Here is a 20,228-nt window from a genome sequence, read left to right as displayed (position 1 = left end):
GCATCTTCCAGATTAGTTCATTTGTTCCCGCAACCGATCCAGCTAATTATTTATACAAGGCCTAATTTTATTGGGCAATAGGTAAAGTACCTGTCCAAATCTCGCAAACACACCTGTGGGTGCTTTTAGATTTTTTCTTTCTTTCCTATGCATCAATTGCTTCATCGTTGCTGAGATTTCTACCAATTAAAAGACGATCACATCGTACCTCAGCACAATCCAGTGCGCTGTCATCAATATCGGAGCCAACACTAGACGTCTGCCTTATCGTCATCGTTTATTTCCCTAGTGGCCATCGTGTTCATTCGTGAAACGGTGGCGGCACTCATCGACCAATTGTGACTGTAAACCCAATATCGGCGATATCATCGCATCAAAATTTTAAGCGTTCATTCGAGCCGCGCTAGGCGTCGATCGTTGCTGTTAGCTACTATAAAAAATAATTTCAAGGCACTAAAAAGCCTTGGGTAAGGTTAGTACCATTCCAAGCACATTATTTGCTCGCATCCAGGTCTACCTGGTCTTAATTGTTGGCAGGTATTTCTCGACATTGGATTATGGATCAAAACGGTGGAGAAAGTGATATCCTACGCAGAAAGGAGCAGCTCAACACCCGAAGAACAACATTATTAGATCAGCTGGGACGAGCTGAGAAATTCATCGAAACATACGACGCTGGGCGGGATGAGCTCGAGGTGCCGCTTCGCCTGGAAAGCTTGGACGTGCTGTGGACATCCCTCGAAGAAACTCAATCCACTCTCGAAGATTTGGAAATATCCACCGATGGCAAGAGTACCAATCTGAAATTTCGTGCTACATATGAACCAAAGCTTTTTAGAATAAAAGCAATTCTGCGATCTAAACTGCCTCCTCCAACTCTTCCTGCACTCAGCCGCCCTCCAGACGTTCCCTCTCGCGCTTCGTCCACCTTGTCTAATCTGAAGTTGCCTACTATTTCACTTCCCGAATTTGACGGCGACTACAAACAATGGCTAACGTTCCACGATACATTCTTAGCACTTATCCACGACAATGACGAATTGCCTATGATCCAGAAATTCCACTATCTCCGTGCTGCCCTCAGAGGAGAAGCAGCGCAGCTAATTGAAGCTATTGCAATTAGTGCAGCGAACTATCCTCTTGCTTGGGAATCGCTAATTAGTCGCTACTCAAATGAATACCTACTGAAAAAACGACATCTTCAGGACCTAATGGATATCCCGCGTATGAGGACAGAGACAGCCGTAGCATTACATTCTACCTTGGATGAATTTCAACGTCATATTAAAATCCTGCAGCAGCTTGGCGAACCAACTGACGCCTGGAGTACGTTGTTAGAACATCTTTTGTGTACACGTTTGCATAATGATACGATCAAGGCGTGGGAAAATCATGCTGCTACCGTTGAGGATCAAAGCTACACCTGTCTTGTTGATTTTTTGGAGAAACGTATTCGAGTACTTGAATCTATATCCGTTAATAACAATGCCAATCCATCCACTTCCGCATCGCACATGAATGGTTCCGTCTTTCGTAAACACTCCGTACCCATCAGGATGTCATCTCATTCTGCTACCGAAAATACTTCTCCAAAGTGCCATGCTTGTGACAACCGACATTTGCTGGTGAATTGTTCTCACTTCCGTAACATGCCGATTGCTGAAAAGCTTCGTTTAGTGAATTCGAAAAAGTTATGCGTAAATTGCTTCCGCAAAGATCATTTTGCGCGTGACTGCAACTCTAATTACACATGTCGAGTGTGCAGAAAGCGACACCATTCCCTACTACATCCCGGATATTCCAATAATTTTGGACAAAACAGTCAAGCAACAGCATTAAATGTTGCTACCTATAGTAACCCTAGGCCACCAAATGTCTCCTATTCCAATGATCATCAAAAAGTAAATAGTGCTCCAGCTATAACCCAGTTCACTGATATGCAACATAATATTGTCGTCCAAGATTCATCTCCTACCGTTTTCATGCTGACTGTTATTCTGTGCGTTACGGATGTCTATGGAAAGGAGCACTATGCTCGCGCTTTGTTGGATAGCGGGTCCCAACCCAACTTAATATCCGACCGATTAGCACAATTATTGCGTTTGAAGCGTCAGCGCACTAATATTCTTGTACAAGGAATCGCCGAGAAACCTGAGCACTCCACCGAGTCAGTGTCGACTAAAATCCGCTCCCGAAAAGGAGATTTCTCCCGCGAAGTCACCTTCCTAATCCTTAAAAGAATGATTACAAAGCTTCCTGCAAAAACCATTCCAGTGGACGGTTGGAACATTCCAAATGATATTTTTATGGCTGATCCTAGTTTTAACTGCTCTAATGGAATCGACATAATTTTGGGTTCTCAGTACTTCTTTGAGTGCTTTCCATCTGCAACTCGTATACAATTGCCTCAACACCTTCCTGTACTAGTCGATAGCGTGTTTGGCTGGATAGTTGCTGGCGGAGCTCATCTCATACCTTCAAATGCTGATACTACGTGCTGCAAAACGGTAACCATTTCATTGGATCCTCTCGAACACAGTATGGAACGCTTTTGGTGCACAGAAGAACTTTGTCCCAGATCGTTGCTATCTGACGAAGAAAGAGCGTGCGAAGATCATTATCAATCTACTGTATCTCGAACCGAGCACGGGCGATATATTGTGCGATACCCCAAACGTCCAGGTTTCGACGGACTGATTGGAGACTCAAAACCTGCCGCCTTGCGCCGTTTTTCGTTACTTGAACGCAGATTCGCAAATAATCCAATGTTGAAAAAAAGTTATGATGAATTCATGAAAGAATACCTTTCTTTGGGTCATATGCGCCTTATCGATGAAATCGATACAACCGTAAATGGTTTATACCTTCCACACCACCCGGTCATTAAAGAACAAAGTACCACCACGAAGACTCGCGTCGTATTTGATGGCTCTTCCAAAACGTCATCAGGATATACTTTGAATGATGCTCTATGTGTAGGACCTGTCGTGCAGGACGATTTGCTGACTTTGGTAATTCGCTTTCGAAAGTACCCTGTAGCTCTAGTGGCTGATATAGAGAAAATGTATCGCCAGATACTTATTCACACTGACGATACACCTATGCAGCGGATTATATGGCGTTTCAGCAATTCTGAACCACTTTCAACATACGAACTTTTAACAGTTACCTATGGTCTAGGTCCATCTTCCTTTTTAGCCACGCGCACCCTTCAGCAGCTTGCGGAAGACGAAGGAAAACCTTATCCCCTGGGTGAGCATGCACTGCGCAAATCATTTTACGTGGACGACTTTATTGGCGGTGCTGATTCCATTCCTGAAGCATACAGGTTGCGAGCCGAATTGACAGAACTATTGGGAAAGGGAGGATTTCCCATTAGAAAATGGACTTCAAACAAATTAGAATTACTAAAAGGGCTGAACGCAGAACAACTTGGAACCCAATCTGCCCTGAAATTTGATTCGGATGAAACGGTGAAAACGTTGGGTATTTTATGGGAACCTGCTGTGGACCAATTCCGATTCGATTGCCATGCAACCCGAGAAGTAAACCTAGTGACGAAACGATCAATCCTCTCTGCCATATCTCAATTGTTTGATCCGCTTGGTCTGGTAGCACCAATAGTTGTACGAGGTAAAATACTGATGCAGGAGCTTTGGTTAACAGCGTGTTCGTGGGATGATATTGTACCAGATTCTTTAAAGTTGAAATGGGAAAAATTTTACTACGATCTACCTCGGCTGTCGGAGTTTAGAATCGACCGATACGCCTTTCTACCAAAATCGGATATTCAACTCCACACTTTTGCTGATGCGTCGGAAGTTGCTTATGGGGCATGCACTTATGTACGTTCTATAGACTCCACCGGTAAGGTGAACGTCCAGTTATTAGCTGCAAAAACCCGTGTTGCTCCTTTGAAGAGACTTTCGTTACCTAAGTTGGAGCTATCCGCGGCTGTTGTTGCTGCCCGCCTCTACGCACGAACCATTGAAGCTTTGGACCTCAAAATGTGTAAATGCTTCTTCTGGTCTGACTCCACCGTGACCCTCCAATGGCTTAAATCGCCTCCCAATGCTTGGAAAACTTTCGTTGCCAACAGGGTGTCGGAAATTCAAACTACCACTCACGGTGCCCAATGGAATCATGTAGTAGGGATTCATAATCCGGCTGACCTTTTGTCCAGAGGAATGCAGGTTGACGCTTTTCTGCAAAGCAAGCTCTGGAAAAAGGGACCAGAGTGGCTCTCGTCTCCAGAAAGGAACTGGCCCATTCCTAAGCAAATTGAAACACAAGATGCAGAAAGTGAACGTAAAACCATACTAGTAGCCGTTGCCACAATACAGCCGAGATACAATCCATTATTTGAACGCTATTCCCAATTTAACCGCTTAGTACGTGTGGTAGCTTATTGTCAAAGATTTGTTGACAACACCCGCTGCAGAGCTCGAACTGTTCCTGTGGTTTTTACCGGTCCAAACTCAACTACTCTGCTTTCTGTTGAACACCTTCATCAGGCTAAAACTTTATTAGTTCGATTGGCGCAAAAGGACAACTTCGAAGATGAATTGCGAGACCTTCAACACGACCGACCTGTGAAAAGGCAATCTTCTGTTAGACTTTTAAGCCCATTTTTAGACAGCAAAGGTATTTTGAGAGTGGGAGGGCGGCTTAGACTGGCAGTAAAGTCTTTTGAATCCAAACACCCAGCACTGCTTCCAAGTTTCCATCCCCTAGCCAAACTTATAGCACGATCATTTCACGAAAAATTGGTACATGGTGGCGTCAACCTTACATTAGCTGCTATGCGAGATGAATATTGGCCAATTAACGGTCGTCGATTAGTGCGGAGTGTGATTCGTAATTGCTTTAAATGTACCCGAGCAAATCCCGTCCCAACGCGTCAGCAGATCGGCCAACTTCCAGCATCAAGAATCACCCCTAGCAGACCGTTCACCGTAACTGGCGTCGACTACGCAGGACCCGTATATATCAAAGCAATCCATAAACGAGCATTGCCCACGAAGGCATACATCTGTCTTTTTGTGTGCTTCGCCACAAAGGCAGTTCACTTAGAACTGGTAAGCGATCTATCGACACCAGCCTTTCTCAACGCCTTTCGCCGTTTCATCGCACGTCGGGGCCGACCAGCACATTTGCATTCCGACAACGGAAAAAACTTCATTGGAGCCAAGAATTCGCTCCACGAGCTGTATCGTATGTTGACTGATCCTAAAGAGATCGAGAAAATTTATCAAGCCTGCGCCGATGAAGAAATCATTTGGCATTTAAACCCGCCGAAAGCACCACACTTTGGGGGGCTATGGGAAGCAGCCGTAAAAGTTGCCAAATCACAGTTATATCGACAGCTGGGCAATTCTCGTCTATCCTACGAGGACTTGGCAACAGTCCTGGCTGAAATAGAAGCTGCTATGAACTCGCGGCCGCTTGTTCCCATGACCGAGGACCCAGAAGACTTCTCAGTTATCACACCTGCGCATTTTCTAATTGGGACAAGCATGCATGCTCTGCCAGATGCCGACCTACGGAAAACTGCATTTACTCGTCTTAATCATTACCAGCGCCTGCAACAATTATTCCAGAATTTTTGGCATCAATGGAAGACGGAATATCTTCAAGAGCTCCAACGAGATACCTGTGGACATCATCCGAACACGGAAATTCAGCCTGGCCGGCTAGTTGTTGTAGTAGACGAATTCCAACATCCTGTTCGCTGGCCAATCGCGCGCATCGTGGAAGTACATCCAGGAAAAGACAACCTTGTTCGCGTCGTAACTTTGCGAACACGCAATGGAATCTTCATGAGGCCCATCTCCAAGATTTGTCTATTGCCAGATGAAACTGCAGTACAGTCTCCAACGAATGAAAGTGCATAATTATATGATTTGTAAACTCGATAGTCTTAAGTTATTATTAGTTTAAATTTGAAATTTGAAGATTTCAAAGGTGGCGGCGATGTTTGATTTAGATATTTTTTGCATTCGACAATATTGTCCGAACCCTCAGTTCACTAAAATTATAATTCTCTCGCTCCCGATATAGCCGCTCACCAGTGTGGGCCCAATTGCAGTTGTCGCCACCGATCACTGGTAGTGAAGCACTCACCGAAGAAAGATCATTTTGGTTAAATCTGAAAATAAACTTTTGTGCCAAATAAATCCGTTTTTGTTAAAACGAACATTGAGTTGTGATATTCAGCCACGGTGAACCTCGACCTGCCCCAACAATCAACAATGGCTATCATGAAGATGTAATCGTATTTAATTACAGTTTTCATCGGATTATGTTTTGCAAAATGTCTTATATGACATCGTTTTAGATTTATATAAAAGCAGTAATAATCATGAGATTCTAGGTGCATTAAAATATGATTTGCATCAAAACACGTTCAAATCTGTTGTTATTTCTTTACAACCAAAACAACAAAATAGAGAGATTTCAAGGATACGTTCTTAATGCAGATTTGTCAACCAAAAAAATTAACGGCTTCTTCGCTTTTATTTTAAATTTAAATAACTATTTATTTCTTTTGTTAAAATTGAACTTATTTTGATTGTGGCGGAATATTCAAAAAACTATTACCTGGTTTGAAAAACTTTTACAATTACCTTGTTAACTATTTTAAAAATGTTAATAATTCAAATAAGCCCGCCTAAATATTAAGCAGCAAGCATATAATGATTAAGACATATTGACAAGATAATAAAAGATCTGTTTGAAGAAGCACTCTTTGAGGAGTTTGATTGTTTTTTGGCGTATTAAAACCACGTAACGTAACGTTTTAAAAATTAAAAATGTTAAAAATAGAAACTCATATTTTTTTAGATATTTCTCTGATAGGTAAGTGAACGAACGGAAATCTTAAAATTTACCAAGGAGAGCATTTCTCAGAACTGGGCAAGTCTAGATTATGATTCATTCCGCTAATCTAAATGCCTTAATATCAGTGCATCTTATGGCTTTTCAGAAGAAATACAAATGTTAAGTAGAATTGGAAAAAGACATTCAGCATTAAACTGGTACAGTAAAAAATAATGGTTGATGCTTATTGTTGTTAGCAATTTTGAGCTGTCCTATAGCATCTAAATGTTCAGCATTCTATTTTAAATAACTTTTAATTTCTTTTTAAGAGCTTCTGAAATAACAGACAACATTTTTGTACTTGAGCTTTAATAATATTATCTCCATGTAATCAAATATGAATATGCATATAACGTATTCTAATGTATATTTAGAACAATCTGTACCACGGAATGCTAACAAAGGTACTTCATATCATTCTATGAAGTCAACATTATCATTAAAATTAACGATCGAATGCAAACTTATTTACGACACAGAAATTCAGTCACAATTGACACAAACTCGTATGTCGGATGAGAATAAATCAAATCCGTACTTACATGTTCAATGCATCAGATAAGATCTCATTGCTTACATGTACGATGACTTCGGTTTAAGATGTGCAAAAATATCATTGAGGTACTGATGTACCAGTAGCTTAAAGGTAATGAACAAATACTGCGGTGCGGGTGATTCTTGGTTCTAAACCAGGTGAGTACAACTTGTTTTAAATGATATAGACAAAAAAGTTAAGTATTGTGACCGGTGGTAATATCTGGAAGCTTATGAAAAAAAGCTTTCAGCAAAGCTTTTACTTTTTTGTCTCATTAACTTTCAGGGCGAATATTTGGCTATAAATAGCCTGCTCTGTATGCAATTTTTGACACTTGCCATTTACCACATGGTGGAAAGGCGAAGGGTAGAGTAGAAATATTATCGTAACTCTGTCGAAATGCAATCCAGTCAATCGGCTCAGTCGTATAAACTGTTTTGTTTTGTCGGCATTTCAATTATTCTGAAGAACTAAATCATGTATATCGCCTCCACTTTTGCATGTATATGCCGTTTCTGCGCATGATATATGATTTGATAGACCTTATATGCTGACGTTTATCTCATTTAGAATTAAGTTATACAGACCAAAATGTTTGCTGGGCTGTACTGTTCGGTTATAATACGACTCTGTATGAATACGCATGCTTGCCGTTTCATTAGAAGTGTAGTGAAAGATGTGTTGTTGATAAAATAGGATTGAATTGGTAAAATCCCTTCAACGTGGGAAACCATGGATAATAAAAGCAATCTTTAATTTCAGTAAGGTAGCAGGAAAGCAATAGTTTGTGTTCTTGATTTTGTTAAATTGTTTTCAAATGCACTATCTTTTGAGAATTGAACGTATGCAATGTTACTACTTTGATAAATGTTACATACAACGCATGTAGCATGTATATACGTTGCATATAGCATGTATACATGATGAATCGAATGATTACAAGCATGAATACATGCCACTATCACTATAAAGAGACTTACGTAGTCCTGCGTCACCTATATATGCGGTCGTGTCTTGTACACAACCCCTCTAATTTTTGAACAGGTTTTCTGTTTTCAATAATAGATTACCTTTTAAACTTTACCAACACTTAAATTTAATTACACCCCTAATAAGAATCTGAATTAAATCTAAAAAGTTTAAAGAAAGAGAAAAAGAAAAGAGAAAGAACATATCGAAACAGAGAAAGAAAATGAGAAAGACCGAAAGAAAAAAAGAAGAAGAGAAACAGAATCAGAAATAGAGAAAGAGAGACAAAACGAAAGAGAAGAAGAAAAAGGGAGAGAGAGAGGAAGAGAGAGAGATAGAGAGAGATAGAGAGAGAGATAGAGAGAGATAGAGAGAGATAGAGAGAGAGAGGTTACTACATTCACACGGTTGAATCACATAGGAGATAGTAGATCCCGTTATTCATTATGGCCAGGACGCCGCGCTTCGCCTTCACCAAGCGTGAATGTTTTTCGCCAGTACCTTCAGTCGCTGTGTCTGGGTGATTGCCTGCTGATCAGACACATCCGGCCTCAACTACCGCTTCGGTATAAAAATGTTCGTTTTGGACGGTTGCCTGATCTCCCGGTCCATGACGCGGAACGAAGAGGCCACCGCACCGTTGAATGCTTCCGTTTGACGTTCTCACCTTTCTCCAAGGGGGGGAGGATATTGTAAATGCCAAATTGACTATATCCAGCGGACAAGGGGTGCCTCACAATGTCGAACTTCTTTGCTTTAGCGTGCTGCTGGCAGTACGAGCAAAGCATCGAGCGTAGTTGCTTGACTGTTTTCACCAGGGCTGTTCCAAATCAACGATTAGTGGAGTGGATGGATTCACCACCAGCTGGCAGTGGTGTACAGAGAGGTGGATTCACCACCAGGTGGCAGAGAAATCGCATGAAAAAACACTGCAATTAGTTCATCTATTAATGCATACGTTGATATGAACAGAGATTTTGTATATTGACTCCACCATAATTATCGCAGTGTTGATAAAATCGTAGCGGCAAAAAACTCATGAGATCTCATGCGTACGGAATTTCAACCATGGTTAAGGACGCTAAACTTACGCACGAGTTTCTCTCGCTTTTATATGCTTTGTTTGTGTTGCTATGCAAATTAAAACAAATTCAGCTGTGAGCGTTTTGCTCCCTTCTGCCACAGCCAGCGTTTCTGTTTCGAACTAGAGATTGAAAGAGTTTATCTATTTCGGTGACATTTCCAGTAGGGAAAAATGGCGCACGCTTTCATGAACTAAGATAGCATACATTTTGGCGACATTTACACTTTTTCGCTGAAATCGACGTTCTTAACTAAAAATGGAAAAGCTCAACAAGAATAAAATATAATGTTTTCTGGAAATAGAATGAATTTAACCCTCTAACGGGTAAGACCGTCTGTAGACGGCCTTTGCCTTTGGAGCTCCAGAGCCGCATACGAAATTTGTTTTTAATTGGTAATATGCAAAATGTGTTCAGAACAAATTTCTTGACATTTTGATACTAATATCATAACATCTGACCATGCATTCAAAAGTTATCATCTTTCAAAAACAAAAATTCCGAAAATAATTAATGCGCGAATATTCCCTTTTTTACTTTTGAAGGAAAAGGACATCTAGAACAAAATGATTGACCTAAAAAATGTTTCTATGAGTAAATTTCATGCATTATTTTAATTTTGTAATATATCTGAATTGAAAAAATATCTGGGCAGAGCGTTAGGCATGAAAAAAGAAAAGGAGAAATTGGACTTTTTCTTGCCCGGCGCTCCTCCAGATAATTATTTTTGCATGAAAATCAGAACTGAAGGTTTTTTGTGTGTACTTTCATGATAAAATAGTCATTAGCTTGATCGCATCGTTTTTACGGTGTTGCCCGTTAGAGGGTTAATGATTTGTATGAGTTTCTTTTGACTTGAAAATGCAAATATTAATCCGACCTGTGGTTTTTAATGCTTTTACTATGAATATACGCATAAAAGTCCTACGTTACGTTTGTGAAAAACAATTTAGACAATTCATTTTACATGCTGGAAAAAAAATTCAGCCAAATCGGTCCACTAGATTCTAACATACACGTACCGTCAACTGAAAAAATACGGCTTCGAGAAAAACGCGTTTAAGGAGAAACAAAAAGTGCCTAAAGTGTTTGTGTTATAATGCAAGAACACGGTTTTCCGCATAAACTGACTGAACGATCGAAATCGAGTGTATGTATCGAGTGTATGTTTCGTGCGCATCTCGGAGGCACTCTTGAATCCCTTCGAGGCGCAGCGAGGGATGAGATAAGGTGACGGCTTATCCTGTATGCTGTTCAAAACCGCTCTTGAGAAGGTGATTCGACAAGCGGGTATCGAAACGAGGGACACAATTTTTACCAAGGGTCAACACCTAGCAAGGAACTTCGCATCGCAAAACGCTACGATCAAGAAGCTTCGATTGTCACTGTACGAAGCTGACAATATACAAAACCATTCTGAGATCAGTAGTTCTTTACGAAGTTGAGCTTAGAGCTTAGAAAATTTAGCTTAGAGCTGGGGAAAATTAAGCAAACTATCGACGAGCGCGGAGTGAGTTGATCATGATCCTTAGGAAAAAAAAGCGACAGGAGCAGGACAGGGATCGTTAATATCTAGAACAGTTATTCTACACTCAGATAATTCCTTTCGATATGTCAGGAGTACAATATGCCCACGTATCATATTTGCGTGAATTTCAAGGCAGCATACGATACAGTTGAGCGCGAAGAGTTATGACAGTTAGTGCATAAGAACGGTTAACCGGACAAGCTAAATAACACGGTTGATCATAGCTGCCCTGAAGCGAGAGATGTTCTACGCGCGTGTTTCGGTAGCACTCTCGAGTTCTATCGAAACAGTCGATGGGCGGTCCCGTGTTCTATTTAACATCGCTATTGAAGGTGTGAGCGGGCATCAAACAAGAGGAATGATCTTCAACAAAAGTAACCAACACCTGGCAGAGGACCATGACATCATTACTAAAAACCTTGGACCGGCGCAGGCAATCTACGCCGATCTTAAAACGGAGCATCGTACTCCTGATGAAAGTCGGGAGGCTACAGTGGTCCAGCCATGACACAACGATGTACCACAGGTATCAGGGATAGAGAAATCCTACGGATAGCTCAACAAGGTTGAAGCTGACTTGCGAGTGTCGAGATGCTCAACGAATTAGTGACGAGTAGCCTAGGTCGAGTACAATGGATACAAGTTATTGATACCTGCTTCTGCAATGTAAACATAGGGAGTGAGAGAGATTAGGTTGGTAATTTGTCGAATCTAAATCTTCATCCGCATGTTTGGGCGACAAATGTCCTGATTTTTAATTGGACCGATATGGTCACCCTAACTATACAAAATCGCATTATGAAGGGGAGCGGGAGAGTTAAAAATCATCAATATCTTGGTTATGTGATAGATGAATGTTCATTACGTTACGACTGGTCGTAACTAGACACTATCATGTTAACTAATTAAAAGCTATTACGGTGAGCCCTGAAGAAGGCTGTATGTAACAGTCGAAATACGTATCTGCGGAATGTTTTCGTGAGTAAATGGTTGGTTTAGCTATGTTAAACAGCAATGTTCCGATTGTCAGCCTATAAATTTTGTTTAACTTTTGTGCTTATAAACATGATTTTTAAAACTTTTCAGCCTGCTTGAAACTATTCTGATTCTCTGGGGAGAGTTTTTGAATAAAATGATGCCGTCTTGCGAGTAATTCGGGATCAAAATTAGGGTATTTTTATAGTAAAAGTTCTATAGTTCCTAAACAAGCAAAGATAAAGGTATACATTATTCAGCAATGTTGTGTATTTTTGCTATTTGTACAACTTTGTTGAACAGGAAAAAGTCATACAACAACTACAAAAACAGCTAAAATAGAAAAACTGAGAAATAGGATTTTTCTATCTTTGGCGAAAGAGATAGAAGGTTACTGTCTTCAGCAAAATTACTTGTAGTAATATACTGTAAAACTTTTCAGAACACATCAATGTGTTATATAGAAACTAAAGAAAAATAAATTTTTTATTGCACTTTTAAGGGGATTAATCAAAATTTTAATTCCACTGGACGATAAAACTTTTAATTTTAAGAAAGTCTTCCAAAGGTTCCATAAACCTAAAACCAAGTTTTCCCGCTCAAAGCTAATGCGCACCGATAAAAAGGTTCTGTGCCCGGTTGATTGAGCTTTCGGTTGACCAATTGAGGGTTAAATTTAATTTTTGGTAGAAGTCTTCGATATTGCAAGGCCTGAAGTCTTGAATTTTGAAAAAATTTCTCGATTTTGTTAGTTTCCCCATTTTGTCAGCCCAAAATTCAACATGGGACTGATAAAATCGGAACATTACTGTAGTTGTAGTGTAATTATAGTGTAGTGAAATTTTGTAATTATCCTTAATGTGAACATTGTGTAGTTTAATTTTAGTAGCAGAATAAAACGGAAAACTCATACTATCATGTTGCTGGCCGATCTCTTTCAGTGACGATATTTTCTCTTTGGCCTCTTCTATGGCCATTTTCAGTATATCCCGTGAAAAATTGGCACCTGGCACTGGAATCTTACACTTAAGCTATGCTTTTATTATGGTTTGATGCAAAAAGAAACGAGGCAAGTTATCCTCGTGAAGTTAACGAAGCACAACTTTTTATATCTATCAGCTGTTGCAAGTTACTCCGTTTAAGCACTTGTTTTACGAATAATGTGGTAACAAGCAAATTCATCAAATATTTGGTTTTCTTATTATTCACTTTACTATGAATTTAACACCATGTTGTGAATTTTTTTAAAAATCACCAAAACAGAAAAAAATCGACATAAAAGAATCTAGGGATTCTTTGAAATCTTATCAACAAGCTTCAGTGACTGATAAAGATTGAAAAATCAAGTAACAGATAAATACAATACAAATAATACAATAAATTCGACCGATATTGCCTTGTTGCAAGTTACCTCTTTTGACGGTATTCGACGTAAACGATCAATTCGTTGAAACCGCAATCAAAAAGGTGAAATATTCGCTCGCTGCTGGATTAGACGGAATTCCTTCACTTGTTCTGAATAAATGCACGTTGCGTTCGAAGCTTCTCTCCAGCAGAACATATTCTCTACATTATGAAAAAAATCCATCAAAAAAATGTGTCAATATAGGTCCGGAAGAATCAGAATTGTTTTGCAATCTATCAGGAGTTCCTCAAGGAAGCAACGTGGGCCCCTTGCTTTTTTACTTTATTCATCAACGAGCTGTCTACATTGCTACCAGCTGGAAGTCGTTTGTTGTACGCCGGCGATGTTAAAATACATATAAGCAAAGCCTGGGTGCTAATTCCGTTACCGAAATTTGACCTTCTGTTGTTATACGACAGACTTCGCAAACAGCTGTTAGTATACAGGACAGTACTGGGTCAGTGCTACGATCCTATTGACTCTAACAGCCTCTCCCAGCCGAGATTCGAACATTCGACATACTGGCTTATTAGACCAGCGCACAGAGGGGCCGGGCCGGACAAAAATGCCAAAATCGACTTTCGATTTTTATTGTTTTTATATTTTTTCTCTAATGTACTATGATTGAATATATATTTGCCAAATTTTGAAGTAAATCGAGTAAAAACTAAAGCTTGTAGAATTTTTTGAAGATTCCAAAGTCAGTGAAATTTGGTGAAATTTGTAATGCGAAAACTTTACTCCCTTTGATATTCAACTCGTTTTAGTTAGTTTAAGGTATTAAATACCAGTACATGCAAAGATGTGTTTTGATAGAAAATTTTCTTGGGAATCCAATGGAATTTTTAGATTTCACGAAACATCATTGTTAAGAAAGTTACAATATAAAATACACTTTTTTATTTGATTTTTAAATAGTGTTTCGGTCTGTAGGATGCCATCTACTTAGGAGTGCATACTAGTGCATCGACCGCTCATGTTTCATTTTACTGGAAATTTTATCTAGTTTTCAAAAATCATAGTGACATCTTGCGCCGTTCTGCGCCAAGGTCTCAAATTTGATGAATTCTGAACAGGGTTGGCATGATCAGTTTGACTCAATTCACATTCATTTGACAGTACCGTCCCAATTAAGCAAAATTTTAAAAAGTTACATATGTCGCATTTGTAGAGCTAGTTATTATCTACAATTTTGCTGAATAAAGCTAGGTTGTATCTTTTGTATTCACTGTGCTACAATGCTGCTGTCTCGTTGGTAGTTGGTAGTGAACGCTCAGTTGGTTACCAACGGGGTAGCAACCATATAGTACCTTAAATACAAAAGATACAGCCTAGCTTTATTCAGTAAATTTGAAGATAATAACTAGCTCTACAAATGCCCCATATATAACTTTTTCAGATTCTGCTTGATTGAGACGGTACTGTCAAATGAATGTGAATTGTATCAAAATGATTGTGCCATGCCTGTTTCTTTATTATTTCTTTATCATCTTAAATATCTGAAATCGAACGAAATCTTTCTCTGATTCATATGTCGCTTCCATATTAGGTCATTACTTTTGTTATCCATCAATATCTTTCAAATTGCTTCAAAATTTCAAGGATAGCAAGAAACACTATAACCAAAAAACAGTTTTAATCTGTTTCAAAACATACGTGAATATGAAATAATACTTCAAATTGAAACACAGTTATGTATTGGAAACATGAGCTTGCCCAATTTATTTTAATATTAGTAGTTCAGTTTGTTTCAAAACACTCAGAATACATAAAATATACATACAGAAAAATAAAGTATATGATTTACAGTATTAATATTTTTTTTAATCAACCCTAGACGTTCATATGATAATTTTAGAAGTTTCTAGATGCAAAAATCAGATTCAGCGACCCAAAATTACCCTTAGGTGACATTTTCAGCATCTTTGGACAACTTTTTTATTTTTGTCCAGCTTTTGTATGGAGAGGATCCACTGTGCAGCGTCTTACCTCGAGACCAACTGGGAGGCGCAAATACATACATATAGCTGTCCTTAAAAGTACCTGTTTGAAATTGCAGCAGCTGGTTGGCCTAATTAAGGCGTGGTGTACTAATAACCTGTTAACAAGTAACATTTTTTAAAGACGACTCTTCCAAAGCTGATTCCCTACTTAGAAATAAAGGCATTCACTTATTCACTTGATTTAAAAGTCACAAACGGAAAATAACTACAAAAAGTTTTGTCCAAACTCTACTGTAAAATCACCCACTGTGCGCCGCCGGCGCCGCCGATGAGAGTGATTGATTGAGAGAGATTGATTGCATCTGCATATTTTCGCACTGCAAAATCATTTAGGTATAGATTCCATGAAAATCGTTTCCATGTGTGAGACCGGCAATTAATGGAAGGATTTTTTGTTGTTATTGAAGATGTAGTAAAACAATGGGTTTCATTCGCTTGCATAACATGTAGGTCTCCACTTCCACGGAGAGCGTCGATGGCGGTTGTTGCTCAATTTTTTCTCCAATTTCAACTGAGTATGTTAAGTTCAACAATTTTACTTTTTTATAAAAAATGCACACCACATTCAAGACGAAGAGCTTCAAGTACATAAATCCACCCTGATTAACGTTTATCTGTAGCGTTAAGTATCATTCATCTTCACATTACCTCCTACTTAGTGTCAATAACTCCAGCACGACACTTAATAGTGGCACATAACTTTCAGCCGCTGTCGTTGGTCTATAATTACGGAACCGGAGCACCAAGCAACGGTTGGTAGCTCGGGCTAAATTGTTTCTCTTGCGTATGATAAACTGATTTTTTATCCGGTCTAGCCTAGTCTCGCCTAGTGACGCTGTAGGTTTCAGCCAAGAATGGGAAAGGCACTCAGTGTACGCATCCACCGCACATTTTATGCTTTTGAGTGTTTGATTAGCCGGTGATAAATGTGAGCATAAGAAAGTTTGCCATTTCTTAACATCGCTGATTTTTCGCGCAACCGTTACGGTTTTGGTAATAACGAAAACGGATAACAGGCTTAATTTAATTTTGAAGGAAGTAAAATTGAGCAATCGAGATAGTGAAGATAAGTTAATATATACTTTACAGAAAAGAAACCATTCAGACATAATAGTATTTTCTTCAATTGTTTGTTGAAACGAAAAAAAATACATTTATATAGCTCGATCGCGTTTGAATTAAATATAAAAATCAATTACGATCTATATATAAATATGCATCAGTAGATGGAAATTATCTACCAAGAAAGAACGGTACAAACGGCAGAACGATGCCTCGATGGCCTGGTAAGGCAACCGCTCAGCAAAACGGTATGCCTAATTGCACCAATTAGCTTGTACCCGCAGCAAGGCATCTGCCGACGCCAGTGATTATACAGTATGCAATCACAATCTGCCTCCTCTACCGTACTCAATGAATGCCTCCTCGAAATCAGCAGAGAAAGTTGCATCCCCGCCATTATCAACAACGTTGTTTTTTTTCTGTCCCCCGAATCATCAATATTGTTAATTCACTTAACGATTGTATGCGGCATTTCTCATAGGGTATTTTGTAAGTACTAGTTAAATATAACAAAATATTTATTTTCATTTGTTCTACTAAATATCGTAAAAAGTTTAGCTTCTTAGAATGTATAGAAAAGGATCTAAATCTCTCAGGAGAAAAGCACAAGGCCAGCAAATCTCCTTCACCAAAGCCACGCTATAACGATCAATTTGACCCCACCAATTAAAGAAGTCATTGGCAACTCAATTTTTGCCAAAACTGAACGGACCACAGTTTATGATCAACGTCGAAAAACTGAGAAAGCGAGAATACAGCGGAAAAGCGCTCGTATACATCCGCAGGTAAATCAACCTCCCCCAGAAGATGAAAAGTGAGCTCAACGTCACTGAACTCAACTCCCACCCGGTTGTTCAGATGTTGTTACAGACTGCTTCTGCCGAAAATTGGCGATAAAAATTGGATGCTTTCGTGTGGTATCGTCTGTCTATTGGTCTAGCTGTATATTGCATTAAATATAATTTGCAAAGGCCGCTGAGCTGAGCCGTTGCTGTTGTTGTTGTTGTTGTTGTTGTTGGCTTCGATCGACGCGGACAGCTGAGTTTGTTTCGGTAATTGATCGAACTGATTCGGTGCGCTTTTCTGCTGCTCTGCACTACACTGTTGCTGCCAGATAATTATTCATCTGCGTACGGCCCGTATGATCACCATCATAATCATTATCTTCAGCTTCTTCAGCGCATGAATTGTGCGATTAAGTTTATATAACTGCATATGTGCACCTCGTACGGGATTTGATATGATGATACTCGGGTGAATACGGAGACAGAGCCGGTTGATTGATTTCTTGTCCCAGCCTGCAGCTCGGATGGCGATGCTGTTGATGAGGATGATGACGACGGTGTGATGATAGAAATAGCTAATTCGAGACGAATCACTAGTGTGGAACGGTGTGCCGAAACCGATTCGATGTAGTTCATTCACGGGCGACTTTCACTTGAGCCGCTTTGTAGGCAAATCCGCTTGCTTTAATGCTACTTCAAAGGAGCAATTGATACAATTTATCAGTGAAATCTTTACCCAATCAAAAGATAAATATTTGCTTACGCTGCCGGGAGGAAAAAATGGGGCCGATTAAGGTGCAATTAAAATTGCTTTTTAGTTGCAGCCACCGTCCCGGATATCTGAAGAGTCGTTGACTTTATGTTGCCTAGTTTTCACCAGGAGAGCTCAAAGCATATCTTTGTGTAATGACACAGTATCATGGATTACTGCAATTTATCATTAAATCAAACAAATAAATGTTATGACAGAATGTATTTCGGGTCCGAGGAATAAGTGTATCCAGCGTCGGTGATAAGGTTTTTTAATACATATAATGAGATAAAAGGTGTATTGAAATAAAAAATATATATCTTTACAGAACGTCGAATATAAGTCAAAACCAATTTTGGTACTTCTAATGCATATACAAAACTCTACTCTGCACTACTCATTGTCAGTCAAATGAACATGAGTGTGCCAAAAGTATTACAAGAGATATAGCTGATTGCAAGAAAAATTTTATATTGAAAAATGCGCAATCGCTCATAAAAGTGCTACTTTAGATTGAATCGTTTTAGTATCTTCAGCGCACCTATAACCTCTGAAAGGTAACAAAAAAGTGTGCTAAATATACCGACGCGATTCAAGCTAAAATAGCACTTTTATGTGAGCGCATTTTTGAAAGTAAATTCATTCATGCCTTCAGCAATGCTATAAATGCTGAAATAAATACTGTTGCGGAAACTCTGCCGGCTAGGGGTTTCTGCCGGCTTCAGACATATGTGACAAAGCGCAGTCTATCAGTAAAGTTAGGTTCTATCGAATCGTTTAGTTTCTGCAACCAGTCCGGCGTTTTACAGGGAAGTAATTTAGGACCACTACGTTTCATCACTTTCTGCAATGAAGTTTGCTTCATTATCCCATCGAGATGCAAATGCAAATAGTAGTTATTTAAGGATGATCTAAAAATATTTCTCTTTGTACGACATGTGGAGGACAAGACTATTACTATTCGGTCGACAGTACTCCCGAGAAAGCTCACAGAGCACGAGACCGTGGATCTTAGATCACCGGGTCGGCTTGCACTGGGTAATCGGAGGGGCTACGCGGACAAAAGGTGCAACCACTATTGGATTCCTAGGTCGTTCGGGTTTTAGTTTATTGAAAATCAGGTGTGTGTGGGCGTGTATGATGTATTTGGCAACTGGGGTGGGGTTCACTTCACGGTACGTACCGGACACTAAACGGGTTCTTCGGGGGGTTCGCTGCTGGTGGGTCTCGTCGTTGAAACGGGGTTACGCTGCTTATGCCGTATGTTGATTGCTGCTGCTGCAGTTTGCTGGCGTCCCAGCAAACGCAATGGCGGATCGGAATGGGTGGCTTGGCGGGAAACGGATTCGGCGTCTTCCTTCGTTGGCGAGATCGGTGGGCCACGGACGAGACCGTATTGGCTTCACCGAGAAGGGTCCCTCCTTAATGCTTAGGGCCTACGGCCCGAGGGTCTAACGGGGTCGTCGACACCCGGTCTCTTTGACGATTAGACGTAGGTGGACTACACCACCTAGGCCGACTCGTGTGAAGTGAGGGATCGACGACAGATTAACAAATCCAATAAAAGCACCAAAAAGGTCCTGAACAAATCTTTTGGTTCCACACTCCTTTGTCTTTAATTTGACTTCTTTGTTCTCCACTCACTTGTTTCTCACACGAACGCCGCGGTACTTATGACCGTTTGGCGGTTTTTCTATCCTATTGATCCCTTTTCTTTGCCACCCACCATTTTCTTCTCCTTCTGCTATCTTTAACTATCGCCACCCTAATGCAGGGTTAGATTTTCGTGCAGTTACAGTGAGAGTCCCCATGTTTGCCTTACTTACTAACAATTTATGTGTTTTGTGTTTCCTACTAAACTAATTAACATTAATATTTATATTTTTATTACTAATCCTACTAACACATTACTAACAATGAAACACAATAGTTGTTAAATAAATAGCACATTAAAAAAAACTAAAAACAATTTTGTAACAACGGTTACAAGACCTTGTTAACCGATCTGCAAACTGGTGTCCTATGAACAATTTTACTATAAGCATCAACAAATGTTCAGTGATCACCCTTACTAGAAGTAAAGCCCCAATCCTGTATGTTTATGGGTCGACGAATCTCTTCTTCAACGAGTCGCAAGTGTTAAAGCCCTGGGAGTACAAATGGATGCCAAACTCACTTTCCGAAACCACTATTCCAGTATCATATCCAATGCAAACCGAAACTTGGAATTTCTTATCCACTTAACCTTAAATTA

At 39.7% G+C, this 20,228-nt stretch overlaps 1 protein-coding gene across 1 annotated transcript; it reads left to right on the top strand.

The window, feature by feature from the left end:
- The first annotated feature begins 557 nt into the window (after positions 1 to 557).
- On the top strand, positions 558 to 2,697 carry LOC128736690 (uncharacterized). The gene is made up of 2 exons (XM_053831178.1): positions 558 to 1,533; positions 2,540 to 2,697. Exons 1-2 carry the CDS (start codon positions 558 to 560, stop codon positions 2,695 to 2,697), a joined length of 1,134 nt encoding a protein of 377 aa, XP_053687153.1.
- Positions 2,698 to 20,228: the final 17,531 nt, after the last annotated feature.

This window comes from Sabethes cyaneus, chromosome 2, assembly GCF_943734655.1.
Source record: "Sabethes cyaneus chromosome 2, idSabCyanKW18_F2, whole genome shotgun sequence".
NCBI classification, from domain to species: Eukaryota; Metazoa; Arthropoda; class Insecta; order Diptera; family Culicidae; genus Sabethes; species Sabethes cyaneus.
This window is presented reverse-complemented; position numbering and strand designations above follow the sequence as displayed.

Bases quoted from the DNA above. Each gene is read 5' to 3' on its own strand.
- LOC128736690 (XM_053831178.1), top strand. From the start codon at position 558: ATGGATCAAAACGGTGGAGAAAGTGATATCCTACGCAGAAAGGAGCAG. The intron at 1,534-2,539 runs GTAAACACTCCG...TCTCGAACACAG, and splicing joins CATGAATGGTTCCGTCTTTC to TATGGAACGCTTTTGGTGCA.